This window comes from Schistocerca nitens, chromosome 1, assembly GCF_023898315.1.
Source record: "Schistocerca nitens isolate TAMUIC-IGC-003100 chromosome 1, iqSchNite1.1, whole genome shotgun sequence".
Classification (NCBI taxonomy): Eukaryota; Metazoa; Arthropoda; class Insecta; order Orthoptera; family Acrididae; genus Schistocerca; species Schistocerca nitens.
This window is the reverse complement of record NC_064614.1, coordinates 744,158,955-744,176,773: the sequence shown is the minus strand read 5'-3', so window position 1 is coordinate 744,176,773 and position 17,819 is coordinate 744,158,955. Positions and strand designations below refer to the sequence as shown.

Here is a 17,819-nt window from a genome sequence, read left to right as displayed (position 1 = left end):
TTTCCCCGAGGGCATGAAAATTTGTGGTAAGATCTTATGGGACCAAAGTGCTTAGGTCATCGGTCTCTAAGCTTAGACTATTGAATCTAACTTAAAGGAGGGACTGCTGAGGAGAAACAAACCCATCGTTCTACAGATCGAAGCTCCGAGTGTTAGATCCCTTAATCGGCCACGTAGTTTAGACAATTTAAAAACGTGAAATGGGTAGGTTAAAGTTAGACATAGTGAGATTTAGAGAAGTTCGGTCGCGAGAAGAGCAGAGGAATACTGGGTTATAATAAATAAAAAGTCAGATTGGGCTAATGTAGGCGTGTATTTAACAATGAACAAGAAAATAGTAATGAGTGGGTAAGCTACTGTGGGAAGCACAGCCAACGCATTATCGTAGCCAAGACAGAAACGAAACACACACCTACCACAGTAAAATGGTTCAAATGGGTCTCACCACTATGGGACTTAACATCTGAGGTCATCAGTCCCCTAGAACTTAGAACTCCTTAAATCTAACTAACCTAAGGACATCACACACATCCATGCCCGAGGCAGGATTCGAACCTGCGACCGTAGCGGTCGCGCGGTTCCAGACTGCAGCGCCTAGAACCGTTCGGCCAAAATGGCCGTCCCTGCCACAGTAGTACAAGTTTATATGCCAGCTAGCTCTGCAGATGAATAGATTTAAGAAATGTACGACGAGATAAAAGAAATTATTCAGATAATTAAGGGAGACGAAAGTTTAATTGTGATGGAGGCCTGAAAATCTAAAGTAGGAAAAGGAAGAGAGGGAAAAATAGTAGGCGAATGTGGACTGGGGGATAATTTAATCATAGCTTACACTTTTTTTAAGATCATGAAAGAAGGTCGTATAGTAGAAAGAGACCTGGAGCCACCGGAAGGTTTCAGATTGATTGTACAGTGTTTCAAATAAAATGATCTGATTTTGGACGGTAAATGTCGTGTGACTAGGGCCTCCCGTCGGGTAGACCGTTCGCCGGGTGCAAGTCTTTCGACTTGACGCCACTTCGACGACTTGCTCGTCGTTGCGAATGAAATAATGATGATTAGGACAACATAACACCCAGTCCCTGAGCGGAGAAAATCTCCAATCCAGCCGGGAATCGAACCCAGGCTCTTAGGATTTACATTCTGTCGCGCTAACCACTTTTTTTAAAATCTCATTTTTGTTCATTTTCGTTCATTGTATCGGCTCGCGGCGGACGTCGTAGGACACCCGTTTCAGTTCGTCGTTGATCCATTAACTCAGTTTTTTATTACAGAGGGCAGCTAACCCCCTGACGCTGCAACGTACCACTCAGCTACCGCGGGCGGACATTTTGGACGGTAATAGCTTCGAAACGTAGGACGTCTCAACAAGGAAATTCGCGCTGTTTGAAAGGGCGTGGCCTAGAGTTTCAGAAAGCGCCTTTCGATGTCATTTAATGGGTCTTTTCAGTTTGCAGTCAGATGATACATTTTTACCACGGTTGATTTTCAATTATGAAGCAATATTTCATTTTAGCAATAAACAGACATAACGTGCGAATATGGGGACGCCAGAAACCTCATGATATTGAGCGCGGAAGAGACTCAAAGTGAGCGTTTTTGTTCTTTTTCTCGTGAAAAAGTGTTCGGTCCCTTCTTTTTCGAGGAAAACACATTGACTGCAACGAGCTACCTTCAAATGCTGCAGAACTGGTTTTTTTCCACAACTTCAGAATGACTCCTATGATCCCATTTTTCAGCACAACGGAGATCCACTACACAGGCACAACAACGTACGTCAGTTTCTCAGTGGCACTCGGCCTCAACGCTGGATAAGGTGCAAGGGACCCGGAGACACTGCCCTGCATTCTTGGCCTCTAAGATTGCCAAGCAGGAGCCCATACGCTTTTTTCTTTTACAGATATATGAAGAAAGTGTACATCTCTCTTTTACCTCTTGGCATAGAAGTAGTGAGGAACAGAATAACAGCTGTCACACCTTCTGTAAAAGCACATGCATCGTGTTAATTGTATGACGAATTTCGCTATCGTCTAGATGATAAGGCTGCTGCTGCTGCTGCTGCTGCTGGTAGACACAGAGCATTTGTAACAATCTAGCTAGAACCTTAAGATTGTGAGTATTTTGCAATTCATCCCGAGTTTATAGTACTTTATCAATAAATATGGAGTTTTGAAATCAGGTCATTCTTTTTGAAAAACCTCGTATGATGGTAACATATAATGTAACAGAGATTTCGGAACCAGATTTCAAACTGTAAGAAACTTCTAGGGGCGGATGTGGACTCTGACCACAATTTATTAGTTATGAATTGTAGATTAAAACTGAAGAAATAGCAAAAAAGTAGTAAAGGAGATGGAACCTGGATAAATTGAAGGAACCAGGGATGATTCGGAGTCAGAGGGAGCAAGAGGCAACGAGTACCTACAACAGGGGAAACGAATACCATAGAAGATAAATGGGTAATTTTAATAATAAGATGTAATAGTGAAGGCAGCATAGGATCAAGTAGTTAAAAAGACAAAGCCTAATACAAACCCTTGGATAACGTAGGAGATATTAAATTTAACTGCTGAAAGTAGGAAATATAAATATGAATCAGGCGAAAGGGAATGCAAACGTCTAAAAATAAGACTTTTTTTGTTTTTTTATTTTGGTTTCAGGGCACAAAACTGCTATGGTCATTAGCGCCCGGTCCGTGACTTAGGAAACAGTAAAAACCGAAAATGGAAACCAGCAGAAATGGGAACGAAACTCAAAAAAATGGAGAAACAAAGCAGAAGGAACGCTTAAAAATCCACTACAGAAAGGGTTGGTTGTCCCCAAAAAGAGCTTCAAGTGACTGACATCTCACTGGCACTAATAAACTCGAGAACGCGATTGGCTGAGCGCGTGTCATCTGCTAAAATGGACGATATATCAGGCGACAGCTGTAGACGGGCGCGTAACGGAGTTAAATAGGGGCACTCAATTAAAAGGTGTCTTACCGTCCACAGCTGAGAGCAGTGGGGACAGAGTGGGGGAGGATCGCCGCTTAAAAGATTTCGATGGCTAAAAAGACAGTGCCCTATCCGAAGTCTAGTTAAAATTACCTCCTCCCGACGACGCGTTCGGGAGGAAGAGGTCCAAGCACAAGGAAGAGCTTTCACGTCCCGCAATTTATTATGGGGAAGTGTCGACCAATGTCCGTGCCATAAAAGAGCAACACGATGACATACAACGCTCCGTAGATCGGTGAAGAGAATCGATTGAATAGCTGGCCGAAGAAGAGAGACTGCAGCCTTTGCCGCTATATCGGCCGCCTCATTTCCACAGATACCAACGTGTCCCGGGAGCCAGAGGAACGCCACCGAGACGCCCCCCAGGTGGAGCAAGCGCAGACAGTCCTGAATCCGGTGGACCAGAGGATGGACAGGGTAAATAGCTTGGAGACTAAGGAGAGAGCTGAGAGAATCTGAGCAGATAACATACTGTATCCGCTGATGGCGGCGGATGTAGTGGACAGCCTGGAGAACAGCGTAAAGCTCCGCAGTATAAACCGAACACTGGTCGGGAAGCCGAAAGTGATTTGGGGTGTCGCCAACAATATAGGCACTCCAAACACCTAACGATGTTTTCGAGCCATCAGTGTAAATAAATGTGGCTTCCCTCATTTGTGCACATAGAGCAGCAAATGCCCCACGATAAACAAGTGAAGTGGTACCATCCTTGGGAAATTGACAAAGGTCACGGAGCAGGCAGATCCGAGCACGGAGCCAAGGCGGTGCTGTACCCCAAGTTGTCAAGAAGGTTTTAGGAAAGCGAAAGGAAAGAGAATGGAGCAGTTGACGGAAGCGGACTCCCAGTGGTAGTAGGGAGGAAGGGCGGCCTGCATACCCTACATCCAAGGAGACGTCGAAAAAAATGTCATGGGCCGGATTAGCAGGCATGGAAGACAGATGGCTAGCATAACGACTCAGAAGGACTGCTCGCCGATTGGACAGCGGAGGTTCAGCAGTCTCAGCATAAAGGCTTTCCACAGGGCTGGTGTAAAAAGCTGCCCACACTAAACGTAATCCACGGTGGTGGATAGAGTCGAGACGCCGAAGAATAGACGGCCGAGCAGAGGAGTAAACTGTGCTTCCATAGTCCAATTTCGAGCGCACTAAGGCGCGACAGAGGCGGAGAAGGACCACTCGGTCCGCTCCCCAGGAGGTACCATTCAGGACACGGAAGGTGTTGAGGGATCGCAGACAGCGAGCCGAAAGATAGGAAACGTGGGAGGACCAGCACAGTTTTCTGTCAAACATAAGACCCAAGAATTTAGCGACGTCCGAAAACGGAAGGTTGGCAGGTCCTAGATGTAACGAGGGTGGAAGAAACTCCTTACGTTGCCAAAAATTAACACAAACGGTCTGACTGGGAGAAAAACGGAAGCCGGTTTCGATGCTCCAAGATTAGAGGCGATCGAGACATCCTTGAAGACGTCTTTCAAGAAGGCTGGTCCGTTGAGAGCTGAAGATGTCGCACTTCCGCTGCACGTTTCTTCGGGAGAAACGCTGGCGGGTAATTTGAAAAATGGCTCTGAGCACTATGGGACTCAACTGCTGTGGTCATAAGTCCCCTAGAACTTAGAACTACTTAAACCTAACTAACCTAAGGACAGCACACAACACCCAGCCATCACGAGGCAGAGAAAATCCCTGACCCCGCCGGGAATCGAACCCGGGAACCCGGGCGTGGGAAGCGAGAACGCTACCGCACGACCACGAGATGCGGGCTGGGTAATTTGAAGAGCTCGAAATCTCAGCAAAGTGCTGACCCAATGAGTTAGAAATTGCGACGGGGTCGACTAAGGTATCATGCGCGACAGTGAGCCCAGAGACCGGGGAGAAACTAGGCGCGCCTGAGAACCGTCGAAGCCGACTCCAAACTTCCGAGGAGGGAGTGAAGGTGTTAAATGAGCTAATAAAGAATTTCCAGCTTGCCTTCTTGCTATCGCGGATGACGCGACGGCATCGCGCACGGAGCTGCTTATAGCGGATACAGTTGGCCAAAGTAGGATGGTGACGGAAAATGCGAAGAGCACGTCGCCGCTCACGTATTGCGTCACGGCATGCCTCGTTCCACTAAGGAACTGGGGGGCGCCGGGGCAATTCGGAGGTGCGTGGTATTGAACGTTCCGCAGCTGTAAGAATAACGTCGGTAATATGTATGACCTCATCGTCGACGCTGGGAAAGCGACGGTCATCGAATGTCGCTAGAGACGAAAAAAGTGTCCAATCGGCTTGGGCAAATTTCCAGCGTCGCGAGCGCATATATGGCAGTTGAGGCTGCAGTCTAAGGACACATGGAAAGTGGTCACTCGAGTGTGTATCATCAAGGGCGAACCATTCGAAGCGCCGAGCTAGCGGAACAGTACCGACCGCAAGGTCCAAATGAGATAAATTTGTCGTGGAGGCAGACAAAAATGTGGGGACCCCAGTGTTGAGGCAAACTAGATCCGCTTGGTGGAAGACGTCTAGCAATAGAGAGCCACGTGGACAAGGATGTGGAGATCCCCAAAGTGGGTGGTGGGCATTGAAGTCCCCAACCAGCAAATAGGGGGGTGGAAGCTGACCAAGAAGATGAAGGAGATCAGCTCGTGCCACTGGTGTGGATGTTTGAATGTATACAGTACAAAGAGAGAACGTGTATCCAGAAAGGGAAAGACGGACGGCGACAGCTTGGAAGGAACTGTTTAAGGGGATTGGGTGATAATGGAGAGTATCATGGAGAAGAATCATGAGTCCTCCATGGGCTGGAGTGCCTTCAACAGAGGGGAGGTCATATCGGACGGACTGAAAATGAGGGAGAACAAAGCGGTCATGGGGACGCAGCTTTGTTTCCTGAAGACAGAAGATGACCGGCGAGTAGGATCGTAAGAGGACCGACAATTCATCCCGATTGGCTCGAATGCCGCAGATATTCCAGTGGATAATGGACATAGGGTGAACAGAAAATGAAGGAATGTGACCAAGGGTGCTGTCAACTCAACGACTGCTCAGAGCTTGCGACTGACAGCATGGAATGGCATTCAGCCGAAGGCAGAAGATCCTGATCCATAGGTTGGTCAGGAGCAGCCCCTGCCACCAGCGATCGGCCGGTTGACCGGCCACCAGCAGTGCGACTCGGCGACACAGAAGACGGCCGAGGGCGATTTCCGCCAGGTGGTGCTGTAGATGGGACACGCCTTGGCGGAGAAGGAGAGGATCTGTGTTTCTTTGTAGCCTTCTTGGAAATATGATGTTTAGATGAAGGAGGAACTGATGGTTGTGAAGTTGCGGTACGTAAAAACTCTTCACGAGTATGCTCTTTTTTCGAAGACTTGGCGTCTGACTTTTGGGCTCGAGATTTAGCAGAACCCGATGAAGGGTGAGCCATAGAGTGGGCAGGCGAAAGTGGTGAGGTTGAACGGGCGATCTTTGCGCTGGCCGATCTGACGACTGTGGTACTAAAGGTGAGGTCGCAAGTCTGCGTGGCCGCCTCCTTTGTTGGCCGAGGAGAAGCAAGGACAGTGCTGTATTTTCCTGTCTGAGGCACGGTGGGCTGTCGACTGGCGAATAGTTTTCGAGCAGCAAAGGTCGACACCTTTTCCTTCACTCTTATTTCCTGGATGAGCTTTTCGTCCTTAAAAACGGGGCAATCTCGAGAGGAAGCAGCGTGGTCACCCATACAGTTGATGCAGCGAGGGGATGGAGGTGGACAAGCACCCTCATGGGCATCCTTGCCACACCTAACACATTTGGCCGGATTGGAACAGGACTGGCTGGTGTGATTGAACCGCTGACATCGATAGCAACGCGTAGGGTTTGGAACGTAAGGGCGAACGGAAATTATCTCATAGCCTGCTTTGATTTTCGATGGGAGGTGAACTTTGTCAAATGTCAAGAAGACAGTGCGGGTTGGAATGATGTTCGTGTCAACCCTTTTCATGACTATGAACAGCCGTTACGCCCTGGTCAGACAGGTAGTGCTGAATTTCTTCGTCAGACAATCCAGCGAGGGAGCGTGTATAAACGACTCCACGTGAGGAATTTAAAGTGCGGTGCACTTCAACCCGGACAGGGAAGGTGTGGAGCAGTGAAGTACGCAGCAATTTTTGTGCTTGGAGGGCACTGACTGTTTCTAACAACAAGATGCCATTCCGTAATCTGGAACAAGACTTTACAGGACCTGCAATTGCGTCGACACCTTTCTGAATAATGAAAGGGTTGACCGTGGAGAAGTCGTGACCTTCATCAGACCGAGAAACAACAAGAAACTGTGGCAACGATGGAAGAACTGTCTGTGGCTGAGACTCAGTGAACTTACGCTTGTGAGCAGACATAGTGGAAGGTGAGGAAACCTTTGCGGAAGAATCCCCCATGATTACCGGCGTCTCCGATGGTGCGCTCCTCCCTTGTGGGGGCCCTCTCTGAGGGCACTCCCGCCTTAGGTGATTGTTCACACCTCAGGTCACACCTCCCGACAAACGGACGGAGGGACCAATCGGCACTTTCGGAAGGTATCAGCTCGGGTAATCACCCCTCCCTGGGCCTGGCCGTTACCAGGGGGTACGTACGTGTCCTACCTGTCTACCCGGGGCGGGGAATTACGCGTTACCCCGTCACCGGCTACGCATGGAAGTGCGTGGGTCGGCCTTCAGACACGCACAGGGAGGAAAAAAGAGAAAGGGAAAGGAAAGAAGAGGGGGGTCTCAAACGCCGCAGCGGAGAAAAGGGCAAAGAGAAGAGGGAAGGAAAAGAGAAGGACAGAGGAAGGACTAAGACTTGCAAGCGGAGAAAGCAAAGAATTTGTTACAGTTTCGAGCGTCCGTCTCCGGACGTAGGCACAAACTATACTCCCAGAGGGGGAGAAAGGGAAGGAAAGAGCCAGAGGTGATGGGGGGGGGGGGCGAAGATGGGGGATGGGGAAGGATGCGGAAAGGGAAGGTATGCAGCCCGGAAAGGGAGGAAGGCCACATTAGCTCGGGGTCCCGTGCTCGCTACGCACGTATCCACAAAAGAGTTGTGGACCCCCTGGGGGGTAGAAATGAGACTGACAGGAAGTGCAAAATGGCTAAGCAGGAATGGCCGAAGGCTAGATGTAAGGATTTAGAAGCATATTTTTACTATGGGAAAGACAGATGCCGCCTACGGTAAAATTAAAGAGGCTACTGGATAAAAGTGAAAGCAACTATATGAATATCAAGAGCTCAGGTAAAACCATTCTAAGCAAAGAAGGGAAAGCTGGAAGATGGAAGGAGTACATAGAGGAGCTATGGAAGGAAGGTGTATTTGAGGGCAGTTTTATGGAAATGGAAGAGGACGTAAATGAAAATGAGATGGGAGGCATGATAATGCGAGAATTTGACAGAGCACTGAAAGACCCGAGTCGAAATAAGGGCCTGAGAGTAGATGACATTCCGTCAGAATTATTTAGTCTTGGGAGAGTATCCATAACAAAACTCTTCCGTGTCGTGTGCAGGATGTATGGGACAGGCGAAATACCTTCAGGTTTCAAGAAGAATGTAAATTTCGATTCCAGGTGTAAAAATTAGCGAACTACCAGTTTAATACGTCATAGCTGCAAAATACCAACACGAATTCTTAATAGAATACCGCAAATATGGTGGAAGCCGATCTCGTGGAAGATCAGTTTTGATTCTGGACAGATGCAGGAACACGCGAGACAATACTGACATTACGACTTATCTTAGAAGACAGGTTAAAGAAAGGAAAATCTACTTTTACAGCATTTGCAGACTTAAAGAAAGCTTTAGACAATGTTGCCGGGACTACTCTCTTTGAAATTCTGAAGGCAGCAGGGATAGAAGGACAAAATACAGGGAAAGAAAGGCTATTTACAATTTGTACAGAAACCAGATGAGTCAAGGGACATGAAAGGTCAGCAACAGTTGAGAAAGGAGTGAGGTTTGTTGTTTGTCCCCGATGTAATTCAATCTGTACGAGGTGCATGTAGTAAAGGAAGCCAAAGAAACATTTGGAGAAGAAATTTCAGTTCAGGGAGAGGAACAAAAAGCTTGAGGTGTGCCGATGACATTGTAATTCTTGTTTGTTTGTTTGTTTGTTTTGTTGCGCAAAAAAAAAAAAAAACTAGGGTCATACGCGCCCATGTCAGAACTGAATAACACGAAGACAAAGAGGGGAGTTAAAAACGACTACTCGTTAATCCCAATCGACGGAAGAGAAGACAGCTGAAAACAGGGACGTGGAGGAAGGTCTATAAAATACGCCATACAGAAACGGAGGTCCTGAACTAAAGATTGAATGTTCTTCGCCATATTGCTACGACGAATAAAAAGAAAAACGGGGTCGACAGCCCGCGAGTCTTACTCTAAAACGGCCGATAATTCAGACGGCAAATACAAGTGAAAACTTAGGTGGGCGCTGTAATTCTGTTGGAAACAGCAAAGAACTTTGAAGAACAGTTGAACTGAATAGACAGTGTCTTTGGAGGAGGATATAAGGTGAACATCAGCAAAAGCAAGACAAAGATAATGGATGCAGTTTAATTAAATCAGTTGATAGTGAACGAATCTGATTATGAAATGAGACATTTAAAGCAGTAGATGAGTTTCGCTGTTTTGGTAGTAAAATCAATCATGATGGGCAAAGTAAAGAGGATATAAAAATAGACAGGCAACGGCAAGGAAAGCGTTCCTGCAGAAGATAAATTTGCTAACATCGAATGTAAATTTAAATGTTAGGAAGTCTTTTCTGACGGCGTCGTCTGGAATGTAGAAACGTATGGAAGTGAAACATGGACGACAAATAGATTAGACAAAAAGAGAATAGAACCTTTGGGAGGCAAGAATTTTGTGACAACATGGCTAGAAGGGATCGGTTGATACGACACATTCTGAGACATCGAAGGATCTTTAAGTGACGAAGTGTGCGGGGGTAGAAGTTCAAAATGGTTCAAATGGCTGAGCACTATGGGACTTAACATCTGTGGTCATCAGTCCCCTAGAACTCAGAACTACTTAAACCTAACTAACCTAAGGACATCACACACATCCATGCCCGAGGCAGGATTCGAACCTGCGACCGTAGCGGTCACGCGGTTCCAGACTGAAGCGCCTAGAACCGCACGGCCATACCGGCCGGCTAGAGGGGCTGTTAGCAAGGTTTAAGAATATATGAGGATTTCCAATTTTCCGTGAAAGAAACGACTGTAACATAGAACACAGAAAACCACAAAAAGTCACAGCATGTGATAACAGGGTGTATATATAAAAAAATCTTTTCTGTTTTCAAATTTGTGAATACTTTCTTAAAAGCTCAAGTGTAGCTATGTACAGATAGTACAAATAATTTCGTGTTATTTAATAGAAACAAAATAAAACCCTACTGAGGATGCCGTAACAAAAGTGTGGATAAAAGAAGAAAAATTGTATTAATTTTATCCATATTTTGTAGCTTCAAATGTGACTGTACTGAATACACTCGAGGTATGACTTAAAAAACGCCTTCAGTCACAATTTTTCGTGTTTTATTCAGTACACGATGCATTTCGAACCCTGTGGGTCCATCTTCAGGTGTAATTCGTCTTAATACATGCTTTATTTGTTCTCTTGAATGAGATGAAATGCATATTCCTGTCATGAAAAGGTTTGATGCTAGGTAGCAAATTTTGTAAGTCAGACGCGGAAAATATGTGCGAAATATTGGAAAAGATGAATAGTGTAAACTTACCAAATAATCCAAGAAAAGCGTTTTTAACGTTTTAGTAACTGCATAAGTTTTCCCCTTCATCTTTTTCAAGCATATCACTTCATCCAAGAGGCACATCGCAAATACATGTTTGTAAACATTTCACAGATGTTTTTGTACATGGTGTGGTCAAAGATGAATTTTTCATAGTGCTTAAGATATAATTATTAAACAATTGACATGTGCAGGAAATAACTTAGAACATATCTTTAAAATTAATACATAAAACACGAAAAATTGTGACTGAAGGTTTTTTTTTTAAATTCATACCTCGAGTGTGAAGAAAAATTATGTTTGCTCAAGGCGGATTCCATCCAAAGACAAATTTCCGTCTGATGTCTGTCGGCGAACTTACACGTGAAACTTCGTTCTGAACCGTAGACAGGAAGTTCAAGTCTACATCGATTTTTCCCCCCCTTCTAATATCGTGGTGATGAATTTTACAGTTCATTGTAATTTCACTCTTTTTAATTACAAATACCGCTGAGGAGAAATAAATTGGACAAAAGTATAAGAATCTCAAGGTCTTTAAGAAGGCTTCTGTAAGCCGCTCAGTTATCAACTTTACAGAACATTCTTCTTGCACGCTTCTGCAGACTGAATACATCTTGGACTTTCGTTTCACCACCCTGAAAATTTCGTCATAGAATAGTACTGAACGGAAGTCTACGAATGATGCTAGCAATTCCGTTTGCAGATCAACACAATGAGAAGTTTCGGTGTGGTGGCGCCACATCAGGCTTTTCTCCATCCGGATGCTTAGGAACTTCAGCGTGTTACCATTGATCTCTGCTTTGACGAATTGCGCAACATCACTGGGATTAAGTGTCCATATTGACAGCTGAATTTTTTTCCTCTTCTGATTTTATGCACATTTCTTCCTTTGTGGACAGACTAACGCCTCTGTTTCATCTATCACAGACTGTTCCTCCGGACGGACAGAAATCGGCCCACACCTGCGTGAAGGGACACGCTAAAACGTATCGTCGAGTTGTTCGGTCGCCCAGCGGCAGCGGATTGGAGGGTCTCGCGTCCACGGGCGCGGTTCGAAAAAAATCGAAAATGCCGTTCAGGGATAAAGAGCCACAAAAAATATCTTCACGTCTACCTGAGGAGGGTCCTCGAGGCAGTAACCTGCGGAGAGCAGTGTGATGAGGAAAGTAGAGGGGAAGGGGAGTCTATACTCCATCTCGTGTCAACAGGAGGGCTACGCTCGTCTTGTACGAATGACAATGCAGCGCGCCGGTACACGTAGCGTATGAGCTGCACTATAGCCGACGTATTTGTCGTAAGAGTATTCAGTAACTGTATTGTTGTTTTATATATGCTAGGATTTAGTTTGAGAGCACTAAAATGGATTTGTTCTCTGTTCGTCTGGGTACGTTCCCAATGAATTCAATAAACTTCAGTTTATACTGTAACCTTTGGCATTCGCAACATTTGTCCAAGGGGGAGGAGAGGAGGCGCAAAAAATAAGATATTTCTTCCAGAAAATTACCATATAAAACAATGTAGTCTCCTCCATACGAGCAATAAGTCCTCCGAGGAAAGTTACACTACTGCGGTGGTTGAGAGGTGGTGGGGTGTCTGTTCTCATAAAGGTTATAGAAATTACTAACTAGATGACTGTTTATTTTTGTGGTTTTAGGGCGCACAACTACAGTGGTCATTAGCGCCCAGACTGAGTTACGAATGCAGTGCGAGGCACAAGGTTAAAACAGCAACTAAAAGGGACAACACTACAAAAGGCACATTAACAGGCAAGGGATTAAAAGAAAACAGCATAATCAAATGTCCTTAGATTTGTCAAGTGGATAAAACGAAGAACGCGAGCAGCTGCTCCTGGGTCATCCGCTAAAATGGCATCCAGAGTACATGGCAGGCCAAGATCAACGCGCAATGTATTAAAATTCGGACAGGACGTTAAAATGTGGCGTACCGTCAGCAATTGCCCACAGGGGCAGAACAGCGCCGGCGCAGCCGTCAGCAGATGGCGATGGCTGAACCGACAGTGTCCAATTCGTAACCGGGCCAAAACGACCTCCTCCCGCCGAGAAGGGCGTGAAGAGGTCGTCCAAGCCATGGGGAGAGGTTTCAAGGCCCGAAGCTTGTTGCCAGTAAGTGTAGCCCAATCGGCATGCCACAGCGATAAAATGCGCTGACAAATGACCCTGCTAAAGATGACTTTGTCGTGGGAGTGCATTGCTAGGCGTTCTGGAAAATAAGGGAAGACAGTGACTATGAGAAGGGGGGATGGTGATCAGATTTTAATATGCCATCGACGACGTCATTAGGAGCGAAAAAAAGCTGATAGGGCAAGGGTGGGTGAAGGAAACAGGACGTGTTGTCTTCCAACGAAGCTTGAGGACATTGGTTATTAACGACTTGAAGAAATGAAAACCCATGTAAGTGGGAGGAGAAAGCAATCATGCCTGGGGTTTGATGAAGATGGTCGACAGATAACTTAGATTTTTCCTCAGCAAACAGCTGCCTTACAGCCAGTCAATCGCGACACACACACACACACACACACACACACACACACACACATTCTGTGTTCGTGTCATTTTTGATGAAGTCTCTCTGCTTACACACAGTGACACCCAATAATACTGTATTTAAAAATGCAACCCCTATATCCGATTAGGAAACAGAACCCACTATCTCCGGTTTTCGATGCCGAGAATCGGAAATATCATGCAGGACTGCGTGGAAATAGTATGCGCTTTACGCGACCAAACACCTTTGTAACTTGCTGTAGCAAGCTTAAAGGCGTCCCTCTGGCCGACAGTGTACCGGAAGCAGGACACCGGCGACAGTGTGTGCGTTATCAACACGATGTACTGCGTCTGGTATTAATTTATTAGCAGATAACAGCTAGACACTAATCATTCTCGCTCTTCCCTCCTCAACAGCCGACAGATCTGTTAATATCTCACCAGTTTCATTTTGAAAGTACCAACTCGATGCAGCAAATGATTACAGTTGCTCGGTTCCCATTTATTTTTCCGTTTGCATACGATTTAAAGAAGCGTGGAATCGGCCAGACAATAAAAGCAGTTGGGCAACAGCATAGGTAGAAACCCAGAAGGCCACATCTACTACGAGAACTTAGCAGTTTCACTATACACCATAAACACGGCTACAAGACGTTATTTATCTGCGAGGATATTTTCGAATTTTCTACAGAACTACTGTATGTTGAACACTTACCTGTAAGCTTCTAGACACCGACTTATAAAAATACACCCACTATTATGTTGCAAAAAAAGTAGTACTTTTTGTAATATACTGTAAATCTTCCTTAGAAATTTTTCCTCTCACATGTGCTGAGGTACTAAGGCTATTTGCGACATTTCAGACGTCCACCACTGGTGTAACCGCTTAAGGCAATATTTACAATAAATTATGAAACACTCAAAAAAGAAACCACGCATGGTATTCCACACCAGTTTTTCTTGCTTCTGTAACGCCTCCGTTAATTCGTGTATGTTTTTGAGCAAACAGTAAGTCTCATCGGAATAACTGTTCTGATGGATTATTTTCCTCGATATGTCATTTGCGGGTGCAAAGTACGTGGTTGAGGAAACTCACCATAACGTAGACATCCTCCCCTTCTCCAAATGAACGCATATGTTTTTGTCTTTTATTCTGATTCTCTTGTTTGCACGAGTACCGGCGGCCCTCGCCTTGGCGTATTTGTCGTAAAGAATGTGGGAAGTGCGTTACGTTAGGATTGAAGTTCCAGTACCTATATCCGTTTGTATCGACGGATGAATAATAAGACTGTAGTCATAAAATTTATACCGTTGCGAATGCGCTGACAACACGTATTTTCGTTTCATTACTTTCGTAAGAAACGCACACAGTCCTAGAAATGTATAAGCGATCATGATAGTACCATAGAACTTTGATATATGACATGGAACGTTACGAATTCTAGTATTTTATTTACCACGGACGTTGAAAACACCATGACTGTACATCGCAACCAAACATACCTTACTGCTTAGATGGCAAATACGACCAACAGTTTCGAGCTCTTTGCTACTTTTATTGGGATTCGCATATTTAATGCAAACGCACTGGGATCTCTATACGGCTCTTACACAAAGCGTTATTTTTGAGCCCAGCCATTTTTACTTGTAATCAACACAGACTAGACTTTGAGAGTTTGTCATTGGAAGAGAAAGCAATGATTGGGCAATCACCTGTAAATATGAAGTAGGATGGCAGATTTGGGATTAACATCCCATCGTCGACGACCTAATTAGAAATAGGGCGCAAACTCTTGACTTGGGGAAGAATAGGAGGCCTGACGTGTAATAGGCAATATCCCAGTATTTGCAGGTAAATCTAAAACAGCAGTACAGGCATCCCAGAACTTCCGCATTCGGTTTACGTATTGACTCTGACGGTAAGAGCGCTTGAAACTGGTATGCTCTTACTGGTCGTTTAAACAAAGACTACTGTAGTGAAGTATTATTATTTACGGTATATTATTTATGTTTAGAATATTTATAGGACGACAAGTGATAATGTAAACTCACTGAAAATACAGTTCCCGGTAGTTTGAAAGAAAATAACGCCACGAATTAGTATGATGGTGCAATCGTATTTATGGAGACGTAACAGTTACACTGTGGCGTATGGCTTGCAGAACAGCTGATCGGCCGCGAACTAGCGGGAAGTCTTCCGCGTCCGCTACTCAGCACGTGGTTGCCTTGCCGCTTTCAGAAAGCGCGGGCGCTGCTGCAAATGCTTGCCCTCTACTTACCAACTTCGCCCTGGGAATCCACAGGTGCTCCGAAGTTGAATCCCTGCAAGACGGTACCATCCTCGAGCACGAGGGCGCACACTTTTCCGCCGCCGGCTACGCACATGTTTGCGGCTCTCGACGCTGTTAGCCCGGCCTGCTGCACCTGCCGGACGCGCGCACTACGCTCTTTGGTACGAAGCTACAGTTCGCTTGCAACGCTCTCACGCCGCGGCGTGGCCGAAGCGCTTGCTATCAACCGGTGCAGTGCTGCCAACAGACTGCGCGACCGGATTTGCGCTGTTCCTGACAGCGCGCGAGTCCTTAGTGCCCGTCAGTGGTGCGAATGCAGCTGGCGGAGGACGGGTGGCACAAAGCGAAGAGACGAACTACTCCGTGCTGTTCAACGACTCGGCACCGGCAGCCGGTTGTCTGTCTGTGGAGGTTTCCGACGCAATGCCGGACACTCATCCCCACCACGGCGGCCGGACAAGGGGCTTCTCTCGCTGGGAGGGGAGGCTGCAGTGAGGAGTCCATCTGACACCGCCGCCAGGCCTTCAGGACAGGCGCGCGTGCGGATTGTACCTCAGGTCGAGGTCACGCCGGAAGATGCCGTACACCGCGTCCGGTGGTTCTCCCTAAGTGCAATTGTACAGGCTGGGCGAGGAGTCCCCGATTTGTTCTAGCACAATTACGTATTGATTAGTGTCCAGTAGATCTGTATGTACCCCATCAGCCTGTAAACACATTTCTATGCGCCTCCGAGTCCTTCTTAAGGGGAGTAGGACGTCAAACGGGCCGACTAGGAGCAGGAGAGGTACCACACGACATTTTATTTTCTACTGTCTATACTTTTACAAATATATTCATAAACCTTTGTCAGCATGACCAGGAAGGATTCAGGATTCACACTCATAGCAGTGGAAGTGCAAAAACATAACAAAATATTTTTTTTTAGATATGAAATTTCATCATTTTTTCACTTACTGTTGGCTGCACTTGTTGCTATAGGTACATTTTTCTTCACAAGTAAGAGAGATTCTTTGATGAATTTTGGACAGCATACAAACCATACTTACAGGTATATGAAACTCTAGAATTTTCCAAATCTATTAAAAACTGTGGTAAAAATTGAGATAATTAAATACAAAATTTGATTTTTTTTCTGAACTAAAGTTTAAAACGTAATAGCTCATGCATTTTTCCATAAATTAAATAGATTCTAGAGTTTCGGACACCTGCAAGTATGGTTCGTATGCTGTGCAAAATTCATCGAACGGTCTCTCTTACTTATGCAGAAAAGTATACCTATAGCAACAAATGCAGCCAATAGTAAGTGAAAAAATGATGAAATTTCACATGTAAAAAAATTATTTTTTTATGTTTTTGAACTTCCGCTGCTACGAGTGTGAATCCTGAATCCTTCCTGATCATGCTGACAAAATTTTATGAATTTACTTGTAAAAGTATAGACAGTGGAAATTAAAATGTCCTGTGGTGCCTCTCCTGCTCCAAGTCGACCCGTTTGACGTCCTACCCCCCTTAACACGTTTTTGAGGATGTCTGATGTTATAGTGCGAAATACACCCTCAACAACACTGCGCAGTTCTTCGTTTGTAGCATAACGGCGTGCACATTCGTGCGCCCTAATGACTTCCCATAACCAGTTGTCAGGACTTCTTGACGGCCATTTCAACGGAACTGGTGTCGGTGACGAACCGCGACCTATCCGCCGTCCAGGAAAGTGTTCATTTAGGAAGTTGCGGACTGAAAGAGCGTAGTGAGAAGACGCTCCGTCTCGCTGAAACCGTATGCGTTCTGAGAGGCCCGTTGTAACGTCCCCTTGTTGTTGTTGTGGTCGTCTTCAGTCCTGAGACTGGTTTGATGCAGCTCTCCATACTACTCTACCCTATGCAAGCTTCTTCATCTTCCAGTACTTACTGCAACCTGCATCCTTCTGAATCTGCTGAGTGTATTCATGTCTTGGTCTCCCTCTATGATTTTTACCCTCCCCGCTGCCCTTCAATGCTGATTTTGTGATCCCTTGATGCCTCAGAACATGTCCTACCAACTGGTCCCTTCTTCTTGTCAAGTTTAGCCACAAACTCCTCTTCTCCCCAATTCTATTCAGTACCTCCTCATTAGTTATGTGATCTACGCATCTAATCTTCAGCATTCTTCTGTAGCACAACATTTCGAAAGCTTCTATTCTCTTCTTGTCCAAACTATTTATCGTCCATGTTTCACTTCCAGACATGGCTACACTCCATACAAATACTTTCAGAAACGACTTACTGACACTTAAATCTATACTCGACGTTAACAAACTT

General features: G+C 45.6%; 1 protein-coding gene across 1 annotated transcript in view; it reads right to left on the bottom strand.

The window, feature by feature from the left end:
- The window catches only part of LOC126260409 (CAD protein), a 543,685-nt gene extending 528,028 nt beyond the window's left edge, over positions 1-15,657 (bottom strand). The window contains exon 1 of the mRNA XM_049957741.1: positions 15,511-15,657. Coding sequence (XP_049813698.1) covers positions 15,511-15,616 — 106 coding nt within the window. The 5' untranslated portion in view covers positions 15,617-15,657. The remainder of the gene's footprint in view (positions 1-15,510) is intronic.
- Between the last annotated feature and the right edge of the window lie 2,162 nt (positions 15,658-17,819).